The 15,267-nt window shown below is 42.1% G+C and overlaps 1 protein-coding gene across 7 annotated transcripts in view; it reads left to right on the top strand.

Moving 5' to 3' along the window:
* fat3a (FAT atypical cadherin 3a) overlaps positions 1-15,267 on the top strand; it is a 141,202-nt gene that overhangs the window by 15,148 nt on the left and 110,787 nt on the right. For all 7 annotated transcript variants that reach the window (XM_019873864.1, XM_019873869.1, XM_019873867.1 and 4 more), the window contains one exon: positions 6,987-10,313. In XM_019873864.1, the coding sequence (XP_019729423.1) occupies positions 7,004-10,313 (3,310 nt within the window). In that variant the 5' untranslated portion in view covers positions 6,987-7,003. The remainder of the gene's footprint in view (positions 1-6,986; positions 10,314-15,267) is intronic.

Raw genomic sequence — 15,267 nt, 5'->3', positions numbered from 1 at the left:
AGCACACGTAGAACATGCAAACTCCATACAGGAAGGCCAGAGCCTGAATTGATTCCTGCACCTCTGCACTGATATGTATGTGTATATATACCTGTATATCTATATCTATCTATCTATCTATCTATCTATCTATCTATATATATATATATATAAGAGAGAGAGAGAGAGAGAGAGAAATATAATCCTCGCAGTTTACGTTTTACACGAGAGAGAGAGAGAGAGAGAGAGAGAGAGAGAGAGAGAGAGAGAAATATATTCCTTGCAGTTTGGGTTTTATACATTGAAATACAATTTAAGCTGTCACCTGCAAGACTGAAATCATGTGGTATGTGAGGTTATGAGATGATTATAGAATGCCTGCATGCATTGTTTTTCTTGATTCAAAAGCTCCTTCGGTTTCTTACTACCCTCTCAGTTTTACCTCCCTCACAAGCAAGGAGATTAAACACTCCAGGCTGAGTAGTGAGAAACTTGATCCCTCACTGACTCCCCACAATTAGCACTGATTGTTTTCAGTGTAGTGCCTAGCCAGGCTTGAAGCATCTCTCCCACAAATTGAACTTGATCTTATTTTCACCTGCAACAGCCTTTTGCTGAGAGACAAGAAACAGAAAATGTGTTATTTTTACACCAGTAAATGCAGCATGAGTTTTTGTTTTGTTTTTAATTTGTTTACACCGAAGGGTTTTCTTGATCTGCTCAGTTTGCAAGCAGTTCTTTTCAGTTTGTTGGTTCCTTGTCCTCGGGACATTGAATTTTATGATTCTGTTGCAGTAACAGGCGCGCTATGATATGGGTGCTACTATTGATTTAATCAAGAGTAGAATTAATTCCAACTAAAGTTCAGCATGTCAGTTGAATAGGTGAGACGTTGACTTCAACAGTTTATCTCTGAGATGGCTGTTGACAAGGCAGTGAAACTGAAGTTGTTTGGCACCTGACCTATTTTCCATTTTCTTTTTTTGTGTGTGCTCATTCTTTCTGTTTCGCTCTCTCTTTTTCTCTCTCACAGAAGCAAAAACAAACATTTATGCACACACTGGCATGAGCCAAATCAGTTTGGTTTTTTTCAAAAAATGATTTTAATTGGACTTACTATGAGTCATCTGGGGATTTGCCATGCTAGATCCTTTGAAATGGTTGTGGGGGGGGGGGAGAATAACGGATTTTGAGTAATTGAGTTTTTCCTCGTCCCATTGGATGTCATTCTACTGATTGATGTGTTAAACAGAGATGACAGTCATGGTTTCAGGCAGTCTTGTGGGCGCAGTTCTCTGTATGGATGAGATAATGCACACTCCAATGTCTTGGTTTTGTTTGTTTTGTCCCCGCTTGCTTTAGTGCTCTTTATTCCATCCATCAGTCTGCTTTCTTGCACTCTTTCCAGATAGATTGGGCTTTGATTATCACAGCAGGAATTCAAAACAGGCCAGTTTTTTTTATTCCAAAAAGAAAGATTTGGCAGTGAGATTCCCTCACTGGCAAACATTTTTTTTAAGTGTTGGTATCAGGATGGTGGTGGTGCTTGAATCTCATTGCAGTCTTGCATAAAAATCTCCACGTTGTGACTGTAGATAGAGCAAAGGTCGGACAGATGGATTAATCCGTCTATCTATTCGTTTGTCCATCCATCCTATCTAGATAGTTTTTTTTTTCCTCTGGCTCCAAATGAGCCAGAGATGGAACTCTTCAAATCATTGAGCTGGCTTCTTAGGACTTGCCTCCACACTTAGGACTTGTATTCACACCCCCCACCGGCTTCTACACTTTTTCTGTGAAATATTTAAGTGATTTTTGTTGTTCTGTGTCATTACATTTTCAAATCATGTAGTTTTACTGAATTACAAAAGGACAATTTTCAGTAACTGTTGCTGTTAAGTTACATGTCAGCAGTTAAATAATTTCCATTTCATTGACCACATTTACAGTAAAAGACGCCTGTTTTTATTTTGTAAAATTACTTTGTGTTCCTCTTCTGCTCTTAGTCCAGTGCAGCCCCAAAAAAGTAAAAATAATAATTTTTTTGTGTGAGACTTAATTCGACTTCAGCCAAATATTCTTTTTTTTTTTTTTAATTTTGGCCACTTTTTACATCTGTGGCCCTCACACAGTCCAAGTGCAGATGCACACATACCTTCCAATAAAGTTTAGTGATTAATCGCCATTGAAGTTGGACTTTTTGCACCATTACAATACTGAAATAGCGGTAGTCATTATATTGTATGCTCCATAAAAGGCATGTTAATGCTTCGTAGTAGACATGGCACTTTAATGTTTTTGCCTTGTAGGCCTAATAAATGTGATCAATTTTAACAGGCATTTATACAGATGTGCTTCAAAGTAACATAATTATCATAGCCTTTATAAAAATGTTCTTGGGGAGAGGTTGGGTATGCCCCTATGAAGCAGCACAAGCTTTGTCCTTAAATTTTTATTTTATTTTATTTCTACCGTCTTTATTACCGATTTGCTTTAATGTTTGTTGTATATGTTAAATTGCTCCATGTACAGCACTTTGTATGCAGCGATGGCTGTTTGAAAGTGCTCTATAAATACAGTTGAGTTGAGTTGAGTAAAATCAAGTCAATTGTGAGGGGGGGGGTGGATTCATCTGATTAATTATTCAGATGAGAATTAGAATGCGAACATGAATGTTAAAGTAAAAAGGAAGGAATTTAACTTTTGGTTTATATCTCGGTCCCGCAAATAGGAATAATATTGTCCCTCATTGTAACATTGGAAACATGCTGCCAGAAATAGTGCACAGTAGGCTAGTAACCTGCAGTGACGAAGATGTTTCCAAATGTTCACCCACCTGACTTCTGCAAGGGAAACAAGGGATAATATATATATATATATATATTCAGAAAAGGGATGGAATGACAAATACTGCATATTTTTATTTCATTGCTGTACATTACTAGCATTGCTGTGTTTCTGGAAAATGTCCACTTGCAAACACACACGAACATGATCTGCAGTTGAAATGATTACCGATCAGATTTTGTTCAATCAAGTAACTGCGGGTAAAGCATGGAAGAAAAAACAATTTTTCTAGCCTACTTCTCTACGGGGCCCTTCACGCACTTTGTCAGCATGTCAACTTGAAACAAAGACAGAATGAAAACCCATGTCAATGGGTGCCTGTCTTTCTGATGAGACATATTTGAGCAAGAGGTCTGAGTCACCAGAAGCGACAGTAACTCTTCTCGGGTGTGGAGGCGGCTGGTTTCCACACACAATTCAAAACTAATTAGCCTGTGATGAAAAGCTAATGAGAGGGTGTTTAGGACTAACAGTAAGTGGGGCTTCGTGGTGGAGAGGGTGTTTTTCTTTCTGTGTGTGTGTGTGTGTGTGGGGGGAGGGGGGTGGGTGCGCCTGTATCCTTAAGCGCACGAAGAATGTAGTGGGCTTTGGCTACTGCTGTTTCGCTGTAAAGAAACAACTGCCAATTATGTGCTTAAGAGCTGACTCGAGACTAAATGTGTCTGAATTGTGTGTGAATGTCATTTCCTGAAGAAGATATGTCAACTGCTGTCTTATTTACACGCTGAAAGTCGAATGAGACTAATGAGACTAGTAAGGTATTTGTCATTGCAAAATTGGCTCGTCTTGCTCATATTTATGATGATCCAAAAAAGCTCTCCCTCTCTCTCTCTCTTTCTCTCACACACACACGCACACGCACACGCGCACGCACGCACGCACGCACGCACACACACACATTCATATATACACTAGAGTTCGGACTCGTACCCAAAATCTTCATTCGCAACTCGTGTCAATGTCAGCGAATGATGTTTGAATCGATTCATATCTTGCACTTTTCTGGAAAAGACACCATACTCCAAAAACTAAATTTCCACTTTTATCTTAATGGTAAATGGATTGCACCTAGATAGCGCTTTATCTTTATCATAAGTTGACAAAGCCATATTCCCTTATTCCAACGTATTGGAGGGTGCGGATCAGTTTAAGAAAACTAATGGCAGTGCAGGCTGTCCCACCTCTCATGAGCATACACCACATGTAAAATTTGTAACAAGCACTTGTTATCAGCAGTACTTTTATGAACAATTATGACAGCAGCCTTCCATGGCATTTCAGTGCAACATTATCGGGTGTCCAGCCAGTTACTGAGATAACATAGGATAGTGTCTGAAAACATTAATTTGGCTTCTCTTTACAGCTGACCTCAAAGCAACCGACTCAAAATTGGCCATGTATGAAGTACAGTAAATATTCTCTAGTGCGGACTCGTGTTTGCGCTGTCCAATTTGTCCTGATAACAGAAATTCCTCATTTGGGAAATGAGCATGGTACATGTCCTTTATGAACCTGCAAGTATGTTGACAAAATGCACGTGTAACAACACAATCAATAAAATACAAAAATATACTGTCCAAAAACTGTTTATATAACAAAAACTGCAATACAGGTGTATCCAAAAAAATCACAACAGTAAAATACGTACAGTATTTTAATGTTTATTTTTTTTCTGTCTTGGGAAAAAAAAATGTGTCTATTTTGGATTGTTTTGTTGGATGCATTCTTTGGTTTATGACAATGTTTGCCTGCGTGTCATACAGTTATCTTGCTAGTTGCAAGTAACTGTCCCGTTGATCACCGATGTCTGGTAATTCTTGTGCATACTGATGGATTTTTTGCCATTTGCATTGCTTCCTCGCTGGATGGTGGCTTGTCATCAGGAGTTGAATCGATGCCTTGTTTTTTAAAGTTTCGTAGATTTGCGTCTTTCCGACTCCAAGTGTCTGCTGGATGCGTTTAACTTTGTGTCCATCCTCGCTCAAACGGATGCATTTCACTCGCTCCGCTCCAGCCATTACAGTTCTTCTACGTTTTGATGCCATGATGTACGCGACGTAAGTGAATAAAGTTAAAATCTTTGGCAATTGCAGTAAAACGCACGCCAATAAAAAGTCACTTACACGTCTTCGTTTCGAATCTGATGAATGAAAACGGCGAAGCGAACATGTTTCTTCAGTCGTGTCGAGTGGGTGCTGCTTTTAAGCTAGTGCTGCGTTCTACAGGACGTTAAGTGAATAAAGTTAAAATCATTCACAATTACAGTAAAACGCACGGCAATAAAAACTCACTTACACGTCGTCGTTTCGAATCTGATGATCGAAAAACGCGAAGTGAAAATGTGTCTCAGTGTCGTCGTTCCGTAGCATCGGGTGGGCGTTGCGTGTATTTAAGCTCCCGCGGCATGACGTCTCAATCCGGGTTACGGGTAGTGGAATTTCCGCCTACGTAAGTTCCGGTAACATGTAATATCGTAGTCAAAATGTTAATGCACGAGTTTTTGTTCCGGGTGAAGGAAATTCCTTGTCATAGAATTCCGGGGATGGGAATATTTACTGTATACTGTATTCGTATAAAGCACCAATGTCTAGCATGTATATCACTTTCTTCATTATTAAATTCTCTTTACTTCTTTTCCGCCCTCCATTGTCACCGTTATCCACATGATAAATGCAGCTCATTCACAACCTACTGAGGCAGTAACAAGAGCAACCTGGGCTTCACTGACGCCCTCAAAATAATCGGGCAAGGTTCTGTAGTGCAGTAACTGGTTATTTAAACCTTCAAGTCTGCCTCACAATTCAGCTCAAAACCTAAGGTGATAGCAGCGAATCGCCCGTGCCAGCTCCCAGGGGAATAACATCCACATATTAAAGGAGATGTTTTCTGCATCCACCCCCCCCCCCCCCCAATTTAAAACAGTTCCCGAATAACTTGTCTGTGACATTCTTTCCGCAAAATAATCGTAGCTACTTTGCTGCTCAAGCTTTGTCACAATGAGCCAAACGAGCTGTTTTGGATGTTTTTTTTGGGGGTGGGTTGAGGTGTCATAGGGCTACCTGACACTTTTATCTATTTTCTTGACAAAGATGGACTGACCTAGTAAAAGTGACAGACTGCTTTCAGACTCTTCTCACAGAAAAGTCCTCAAAACGCCTCTCTTCCCATTCCCAAACCCCACTTCCAATCAAGCTCCTCACTGGCTGAAGTTGATATTCTGATGACAGTTTAGGGTCAGATGAAAATTGCAGGGTGCTTCATCTTCATTTCACTCGTGTAGATTCAAGGCTGACTTCCCTGAATGATTTGACTTGTATTTAAATGTTGGCTTTGGAGTCACTTTGCATTGTTTCCACAGAGGTGGTTTTTGGCCAGGCATACACAAACCAAACATTCAGAGGTCAAGAACCTCTTGTGCAAGACAATAAAATGTTGCTTTTGTAACAGTAATATATACACTATATGTGACTGAGAATTGTATATTTGTGCTTGGCAATATGCTAAGTATACTTTCTTGTCCCGTCCATATCTGGATCGCTTGTGGTGAAAAGTGCCAAATCATCAAGTTGCAGACCAGTGTGGCTCTCCTTTGACCGCAGCATGACATTTACTAGATCAGGCTTGTCTTCCACAGACTAGCGTTGCACATATTTGTGGTTGGTTCCATTTTTTTTTTTTTTTTTGTTCTCTTCCAAAGAGAACATATTCTGAACACATTAACTTGACTCGTGGTTCAAAACCATATCCCGTTACCTCTGGCGTTATCACATGGTTTGGAGTCTACAGTTTCGGCATATTTCAGGAAAATGATTATGATAGGGTCATGATGAAGTAGCCCATCATTTGGTCCTCCGCAGTTATTTTCTTCAGTGTTTGTTTTGGTGACGTTATACTTATCTTGCGAGCCGTATAATTATTTTGTTCCTTCTCAAACCACCTGTGGTTTTTATAAAACTTGCAATTGATGGTCATTGTTTTGCACCCACAACATGATGATGTCAGACCTCATTTTGGTTCTCCGTCTCTGCACATCCAATCAGTCCTGTGGTCGACTGCATCATTAGTCGCCCATGAGATTAAAGGGTTCAAAGGTCAAACTACGGTTCCGTTTGTTGAAGTAAATCTCTCTCACTAGGATCATCTGTATTTTTGTGTTTCAGGATGGAGTGATGATGGGATGGATGTGAATATGGGCCAGTGGGCAGGCATGCGTGCCCCTCTGCTCGGCCTCATCTTGCTGCTGCTGTTGTTTCTCTTCAAACCGCCACCCTGCTGCGGCCAGAACACCCAAGGGGCCCCTCAGAATACACCTCATTTTGGCTTCACTCATCCTGTGTACCATGCCACGGTCTATGAAAATTCAGCCGCTCGCACCTATGCCAACAGTAAAATTAAAATGGGCATCCACTTGGCACAGCACTCCTGGGAGATTCGCTACAGAATCACATCAGGAGATGATGAAGGGTTTTTCAAAGCCGAAGAATATGTGCTGGGCGACTTCTGCTTCTTGCGCATAAGAACTAAAGGTGGGAATGCTGCCATCTTAAACAGGGAAATTCAGGACAACTATGTTTTGACAGTCAAAGCCTCGATTAAAGGAGAGGCGCTTCTGGAAACCTGGGCTAAAGTCAGCATCCAAGTCTTGGATATGAATGACCTTCGACCGCTGTTTTCCCCCACCACTTACTCTGTCACCATAGCAGAAAGCACCCCGCTCAGGACTAGCATAGCACAAGTTACGGCTACCGATGCAGACATCGGCTCCAATGGGGAGTTTTACTATTTTTTCAAAGAAAAAAGGGAGTTTTTTGCCGTGCATCCAACGAGCGGTGTCGTGTCCCTCAGTGGAAAGCTCAATGTTGAGGAACAAAGCCGGTATGACTTAGAAATCCTGGCAGTGGACAGAGGCATGAAGCTTTATGGCAATAACGGGGTCAGTAGCACGGCCAAACTCTTTGTCCATGTCGAACGTGTGAATGAGCACGCGCCCCTCATAAACGTGATCACCCACAAACCCTCTTGGCTTGATAAAAACGTGGTATATGCCATGGTTACTGTTGAAGACCCGGATGAAGGTTTAAATGGGGATGTCGACTCTGTGGTCATTGTTGGCGGAGACCTCTCTGACCAGTTTTACATAGAAAGAGCTAATGAAGGCGAGTTTGCCATCAAGGCTTCCGAGACGCTTAACTGGGAGACTTACCCATATGGTTGTAACCTCACATTGCAAGCTAAAGACAGAGGAAACCCGCCAAAATTCTCCGCAGTCAAAGTTGTCCACGTCGTTGTTAACGGCCAACCAACGGTGGACATTAAGTTTGAGCGTGAGTTTTACGATGTTAATTTGAGTGAAATAGCACCACCAGGGACAATTGTAGAGGCTGTGAAAATAAAACCAGAGCCAGATGATGCGGAATACATCTTGACACCCTCTGCGGATTCCGCATTCTTTCAAATAAATACTATGACAGGTGTCATCTCCACCACTCGCTGGTTTACGCAAATGACTCAGAATGTCTTCAACTTGGAGATTTTGGAAATTGATAGTGAGCTCAAAGTCAAAATGCAGATTTCTATTGAGGATGCCAATGACAATACACCAACATTTACTCAGTCCTTTTACAAGGCTTTTGTCAATGAGAGTGTACCGGTTGGGACCACTGTATTAACGGTTTCCGCGGTTGATGTGGATAAAGGAGAAAATGGATACATCACTTACAGTATTTCCAGTCTTTTGACACTGCCATTCAAAATTAATCAATTTTCTGGTGTCATCAGCACCACGAAAGAGTTGGACTTTGAATCATCTCCGGAGAGCTTTATGTTTGTAGTCAGAGCATCTGACTGGGGCTCACCTTACCGGCGAGAAAGTGAAGTAAATGTTACTATTCAAGTGGAGAATACCAATGATAACCAGCCCTTGTTTGAGAAAATAGCATGTCAGGGTGTGATCTCCAGAGACTTCCCAATGGATGAAGTGATTACCACTATGTCTGCAATTGATATAGATGAGTTAGATCTGGTCAAATATAAAATAATTTCAGGGAATGAATGGGGGTACTTTGAGCTAAACGCCGATTCAGGGGTCCTTGCATTGAGACGGCCCTTGGGCACCGCCAATCCAAAGAATGGTATCTTCAGTCTCAAAATAACCGCCACGGATGGTGAGAATTTTTCTGATCCCATGTTTGTTAACATTTCTCTTGTTAGTGGGAAATCTCCCCCCAAAGGTTTTAATTGCAAAGAAACCAGGGTAGCTCAAAAATTAGCAGAGAAATTACTGAAAAAGTCAAAAGCGGGCAACAAACCCAAACTAGAGGAAGGTTTTATTGACCTTTTTTCTGTCAATCGGCAAATGCCCCAGTTTGAGAGCTCTTTCCCTGCTGATATTTCTGTTGTAGAAGATCTAGAGGTGGGCTCAAGTGTTTTCCAGATAAATGCCTACGATGGGGACACTGGTTTCAATGGCCGGCTTCTGTACTCTATTCCAGATGGCAATACAGATAGCTGCTTTCGAATTGAAATGGAGACAGGTCTTATCCGTGTCTTTCTTCCCATGGATAGAGAAAAGAGAGATCGTTATCTCCTCAACATAACTATCTACGACCTCGGCCTGCCACAGAAAGCCGCATGGCGATTGCTCAGTGTCTACGTCACGGATGCTAATGATAATGCACCTCAGTTTTTACAAAAAGGTGGTTATAGAATCGTCATACCTGAAAACACAGCCATAGGGATGGATGTCATTCAAGTGGAGGCCACTGACAAAGATCATGGACTTAATGGGGAAGTCTCGTACTCTTTTTTGACCAGCACCACCCACTTTGGTATCAACTCCACAACTGGCATAGTCTATGTTGCTGGACAACTTGACAGGGAGTTCAGCTCTTCATTTCATTTGAAGATTGAGGCTCGAGACAAGGCAGATAAAGGGAGACAGAGGTTTTCTGTAACCTCTTTAAAAGTGATACTGGAAGATGTTAATGACTGTCCCCCACTTTTTATCCCAAGCGTGTACAAAACCAGGGCTCTCGAGGATCTCCCGGTTGGAACAGTTGTGGCCTGGTTAGAAACCCAAGACTTAGATCTGGGTTTGGGTGGCCAGGTCCGCTACTCTTTAGCCAATGACTACAATGGATGGTTTGAGATAGACAAAGCAAGTGGAGCGATTCGTCTGACCAAGGAGCTGGACTATGAGACACAGCAGTTCTACAACCTCACCGTTCGGGCCAAAGACAAAGGAAAACCAGTATCCCTTCTTGCTGTCACCTTTGTGGAGCTAGAGGTCCTGGATGTTAATGAAAACCTCTATGCACCATACTTTTCCCAGTTTGCCTTGTCAGGATTAATTAAAGAAAACGCACGTATTGGAACTACCCTTCTGCAAGTCAGCGCTCAAGATGAGGATGATGGCAGGGATGGAGAAATCCAGTACTCTATTCGTGATGGGAGTGGAATCGGACGATTTGCCATTGATGAGGAAACAGGTAGGTTTTATTTTTTCTTTTCTTCATCTTTTGACAGGCTTGCCTTGATTTATTTTTTTAATTTGTGAATGAGAAATCAATATGTGGAAGAAAAAAAAACACTAATTTGCTTAACAAGCCAAGCTATTGCATTGTTTCAATTTAAAACAAAGGGAAAAAATGGTTGGAGTTACTCAGTAGTGAATGTAAATATTTGAATCACAACTTGATTGATTTATTTATGCTCCATTTTGTGAAATATAAAGACTAAGGGCTCTATTTGTGTGCCCTGTGCTAGTCTTGCACAAGGATTGGTCTAAATCTGCGCCGAGGCCAGTGAGACCAAGTTTTGTCCTTCTCAGCTTAGTGCGATTATTAAAAACTGGCATTTTGCTTCGTTGTGGGTGTGGACACAGCCAACTTGCAAGCAGAACTCCATGGTCGGATGATGTTAAGTTAGCCAGAGAGATCACAGATCTGTGAAGTGGGCACTTTGAGACAGCTTTACACACGAATCGATTGTGTATGTGTGCAAAATGAGGCTTACACCGGCACAAGAATTTAACTGCGTCAGTTTATATGCTCGAATACATCTGCGCTGTCTAAGAATATACTGATTTAAAAAAACAAAAACATTGCCGAAACACTGCGCCTACCCTCTATGTAAACATCACATGAGGACAAATTGTGACTAAATTAAATTAAAAATAACAGCAAAACACTCCTCGATTGGAGTGCACATTGTACACTACTACAATCATTGTGACATACCGAGAAACAGTATTTAACTCGGTTTTCTTGTCCCTAGGTGATGAACAAGAGCACAGTAAAGGTTAAGATTGATTGCCCTTGTTAACCGAGCTGTAGCAGGCCTCATAAATCAGCTCCAAGCTGCTGAGAAACCCTATAAATGCAATTACATCTTAAAACAAAAATTATCCTGATGTACACACACAAGCACTCCCATTAGCGCATCTAATTCAGGCTGCTGTGTAAAATACAATTCTGCATGGATAGAATCATGAACTTGTAATGTGGTGTGTTCACAATGTGAAAAAACTTTTTTGCCCACTGTCATCGATACACTTTTTATTGGCGTTGAGGGATCATACATCGAACTGCTTCATGAATGTACATATTGTCTTTAACTGTTACACTGTGATATGCATAAGTAGGCCTCACAGGAGTGGGTGTCAGGGTTAAGGTGAAATTTGAGTTGCGCTTGGAGTGTCATAAAGACAGACTTTCTGGCTAATTTATTTTTAAAGACATTTCCACAATCCAAGATGGGTAGAACAAAATACGGAATGTTGACAATGGAAACAAAGCAATTTTTTAACTTATTGTGTGATTAAAAATCAAGACTCTGAAAGGTTGAGACTGGTGACCAAAAAACATGACCTTGAATAAGACTCGGTTGCCCAGTAGAATTGTCCTCCATCCATAATTTATTATTGTGGGTCAGATAGAAATTGTGTTTGAATTCAAATTCAATTCAGAAGGAAGAATTAATATCGCTTTTTTGATGTTGGCTTGATTGAAATTCACAGTTGCTGTTCTTATATGAAAAGTTTTAGGGGTGTCGAAGTGTCCATCTTCTATATCTATCTATCTATCTATCTATCTATCTATCTATCTATCTATCTATCTATCTATCTATCTATCTATCTATCTATCTATCTATCAAGACAAAGAGAAAGAGAGAGAGAGAGAAAGAGAGAGAGAGAGAGAGAGATTCTGGCTGCGGCCTTCTTTTGTGGAGTTTACATGGTCTCCCCGTGCCTGCGTGAGTTTTCTCCGTGTACTCCGTTTTCCTCCCACATTCCAAAAACATGCATGGCAGGTCAATGGAACAATTTAAATTGTCCCTTGGTGTGAGTGTGAGCGCGGATGGTTGTTCGTCTGTAGTTCGTCTCAATCTGCGATTATCTCGCAGCCGGTTCAGGGTGTCCCCCGCCTACTGCCCAAAGACAGCTGGGATAGGCTCCAGCACCCCCCGCGACCCTTGGGAGGATAAAGTGGATCGGAAAATGGATGGATGGATAGATAAAATAAAACAGAGAAAAAGGCATCCAGTATAAGAGTATCAGTTTCACAATTGGCAGTTTGAACGACTTTCAAGCACCACAGCTTGTATTGGTCATTCTGTTGTGTTAGCTAGGAACTCTCGGACGCCAGCACCTGGTGTGTCTCTCCTTTTACTTTCTCTCATCATACAACAGAACAATGTGGTACATCTTCTGCCTGTTTTCCATCCGCCCTTAACAAGGAAGTACCCTGCTCAGTAAAACAAAACAAAACAAAACAAAACAAAACAGAGAAAAAGAAAACAGTGTTTCATTGCACAAAATAAATGTTTCAGAAAAGAACTGTGCACAGTTCAATATAAAAAAAAATCTTGCACATAATAAGAAGGATGGGGAGGCGATAGAGAAGCCTCTTTGTCCGGTTCTTGGTTTGGATGGGAGGGGTGAGGAGGTTGGCATGGGCAGAGCGAAGATTGCAGGGGTGTTATAGTGAAAGAGGTCAATGAGGTAGGGGGGCAGGGGGGGGGGGCAAGGTTGTGAAGGGCCCTTCTTGAAGGTGATGAGAAGAATTTGAAACTGGGGAACCAGTGTAGATGTTGGAGGAGTGGGGTGATGTGTGGGAGTGGGTGAGGAGACGGGCAGCAGAATTTTAGATATGTTGAAGTTTGTTGAGAGTTTTGACGGGTAAGCCGTAAATAATTCTATTGTAGTCATTGAGTCATGTGGTCAGAAAGGTGTGAATCAGTGTTTCAGCAACGGCGGGGGAGAAAAAGAGGCGAATACAAGCGATATTTTTGAGGTGAAAGAAAGCAGTTTTGATATGTGGTTGATTTGGGTTTCAAATGAGAGTGGTTGATCAAAGATGACACCAAGGTTGCGGCTCTGGGTAGAGGCAGGAATGGTGGAGCCGGCAATAGAAAGTGAGAAGTCAGGGCAGAATGGGTGAAGTGATTTCGAACTGATGATGAGGATCTCTGACGTGTTGCTATTGAGCTCGAGGAAGTTGGTCTGCATCCAGTTTTTTATGTCTAAAAGGCAGTCGATGATGGTGGAGTGAGTGGCAGCAGTGATTGATTTGGTGGAGATATAGAGGTAGACTGTCATCGGCATAGCAGTGGAAATTGAGACCATGGTGGTGTATCATGTGACCAAGGGGAAGCATGTAAAGGATCAAGAGGAGGGGGCCAAGAAACATGCCTTGGGGGACACCTTGGGGGACAGGGGCTGTGTTGGACTGATATTTATTAATGCTGATGAACTGGTGGTGGTCGATGAGGTATGATTTTAACCAGGAGAGAGTAGTGCCAATGATGTTAAGGGCGGACTCAAGATGGGTGAGAAGGATAGAGTGATTTATGGTGTCAAAAGCAGCGCTGAGGTCAAGTAAGATGTTGAGGGAGTTGATGTCAGAGGAGAGGAGGAGGTCGTTGGTGACTTTAAGAAGTGCTGTTTCTGTGCTGTGATGGGATCTGAAGTTGGATTGAAATGGTTCGTAGAGGTTATTATAGTCGACGTGGGTTTTGAGGTGTGAGGTGACAATTTATTCAAGTATTTTTGAGAGAAAGGGGAGATTTGAAATGGCGATAGTTTTGTGGGATGTTGGGGTCAAGGCCGGGTTTTTTGAGGACAGGTGGCCAGTTGGTTATTGATGGTGTCGTTCCAGTTGACGTTTCCTGGTTTCATGACTTCTGAGGCATAGGGTGAGAAGCTCCATCATCTGGGTGAGACTCAGAGTAGAGCCACAGCTCCTCTGCTTTGAGTTTGACAGATTAAGAAATCATGTTCAGCTCCTCCTTTGCTTGGCTGAATATTATTTTGTTCTGCCTGTTGTCGTGTGTGTGTGTGTGTGTGTGTGTGTGTGTGTGTGTGTGTGTGTGTGCGCGCGCGCGCGCGCGTGTGTGTTGACAAGGTCTTGAAACAAATATGCAAACGTATCCTCCAAGGCTAACCTTGCCATGTCATTCATCCGCCCACTGTGTTCAGGAGAATGCTCTTCACGTCAAGACTCTTCATCACAGTGTCACCTCTACTGTTTTAGGTGACAGAATGATGGAAAAGTGTGGGTGGCGAGGCTGAGAGTTCATGGCCTCGATATCTACTGTAATTAATTTCTAAGCAGGAGGGAGGGCTGCATCTTTGTCTCCCAACAAAACCAGCTTTGTTGAGAGTCTTTAATGTGAAGCGCAGAGGAACACGGAAACGGGTCACACACTACAAGCTACAGTAAACACTTAATATCTGGCATGTCACTGAAGTGCTGATGTTCTTTTATTTCTGCTGGTGTCTACGTGGATACATTGATTGTTTGATATATGATTGTTAGTGACAAATGTGATTGTCAAATGTATCTCCAGGCACCTATGTATAGGGCAGGGGTGTCAAACATACGGCCCGCGGGCCGGAACCGGCCCCCAAGGAGGTTCGATCAGGCCCGCTGGGTAATTTAAAAGTGAAAAAAATGCATACAAGACGCGGAATGAATATTTTTTAATAAGATGCAATTCATGGATTATCCACTAGGGGGCACCCTGTTTTGATCAGAGAAGAAGACGACAGCAGTCTCAATCTGTCACTGAGACAAGACCCAACACAGCAGTAAAAGCCAGCTACCTAATTGTTAGCGAGATAGCATTAGCATCAAAGCCGTATTCTGACGGTGACTTTGAACAGATTCATGATGAAGGCGGCTGAACTTGTTCATCCCAAGAAGCGACAAGCTTTTGCCAATATTAGCCTTACAAGGAAAATTATACCAGAGAGGATTTCGGACCTATCAGCAGATTTAGACAGAGAGTCAAGTTCATCCATCCATTTTCCGAACCGCTTTATCCTCACTAGGGTTGCGGGGGGTGCTGGACCCTATCCCAGCTGTCTTCGGGCAGTCGACAGGGGACACCCTGATCCGGTTGCCAGCTAATCGCAGGGCACACAGAGACGAACAACCATCC

The sequence above is a fragment of the Hippocampus comes genome, unplaced genomic scaffold, assembly GCF_001891065.2.
Source record: "Hippocampus comes isolate QL1 unplaced genomic scaffold, H_comes_QL1_v1.1 scaffold374, whole genome shotgun sequence".
In the NCBI taxonomy this organism is placed as follows: Eukaryota; Metazoa; Chordata; class Actinopteri; order Syngnathiformes; family Syngnathidae; genus Hippocampus; species Hippocampus comes.
This window is presented reverse-complemented; position numbering and strand designations above follow the sequence as displayed.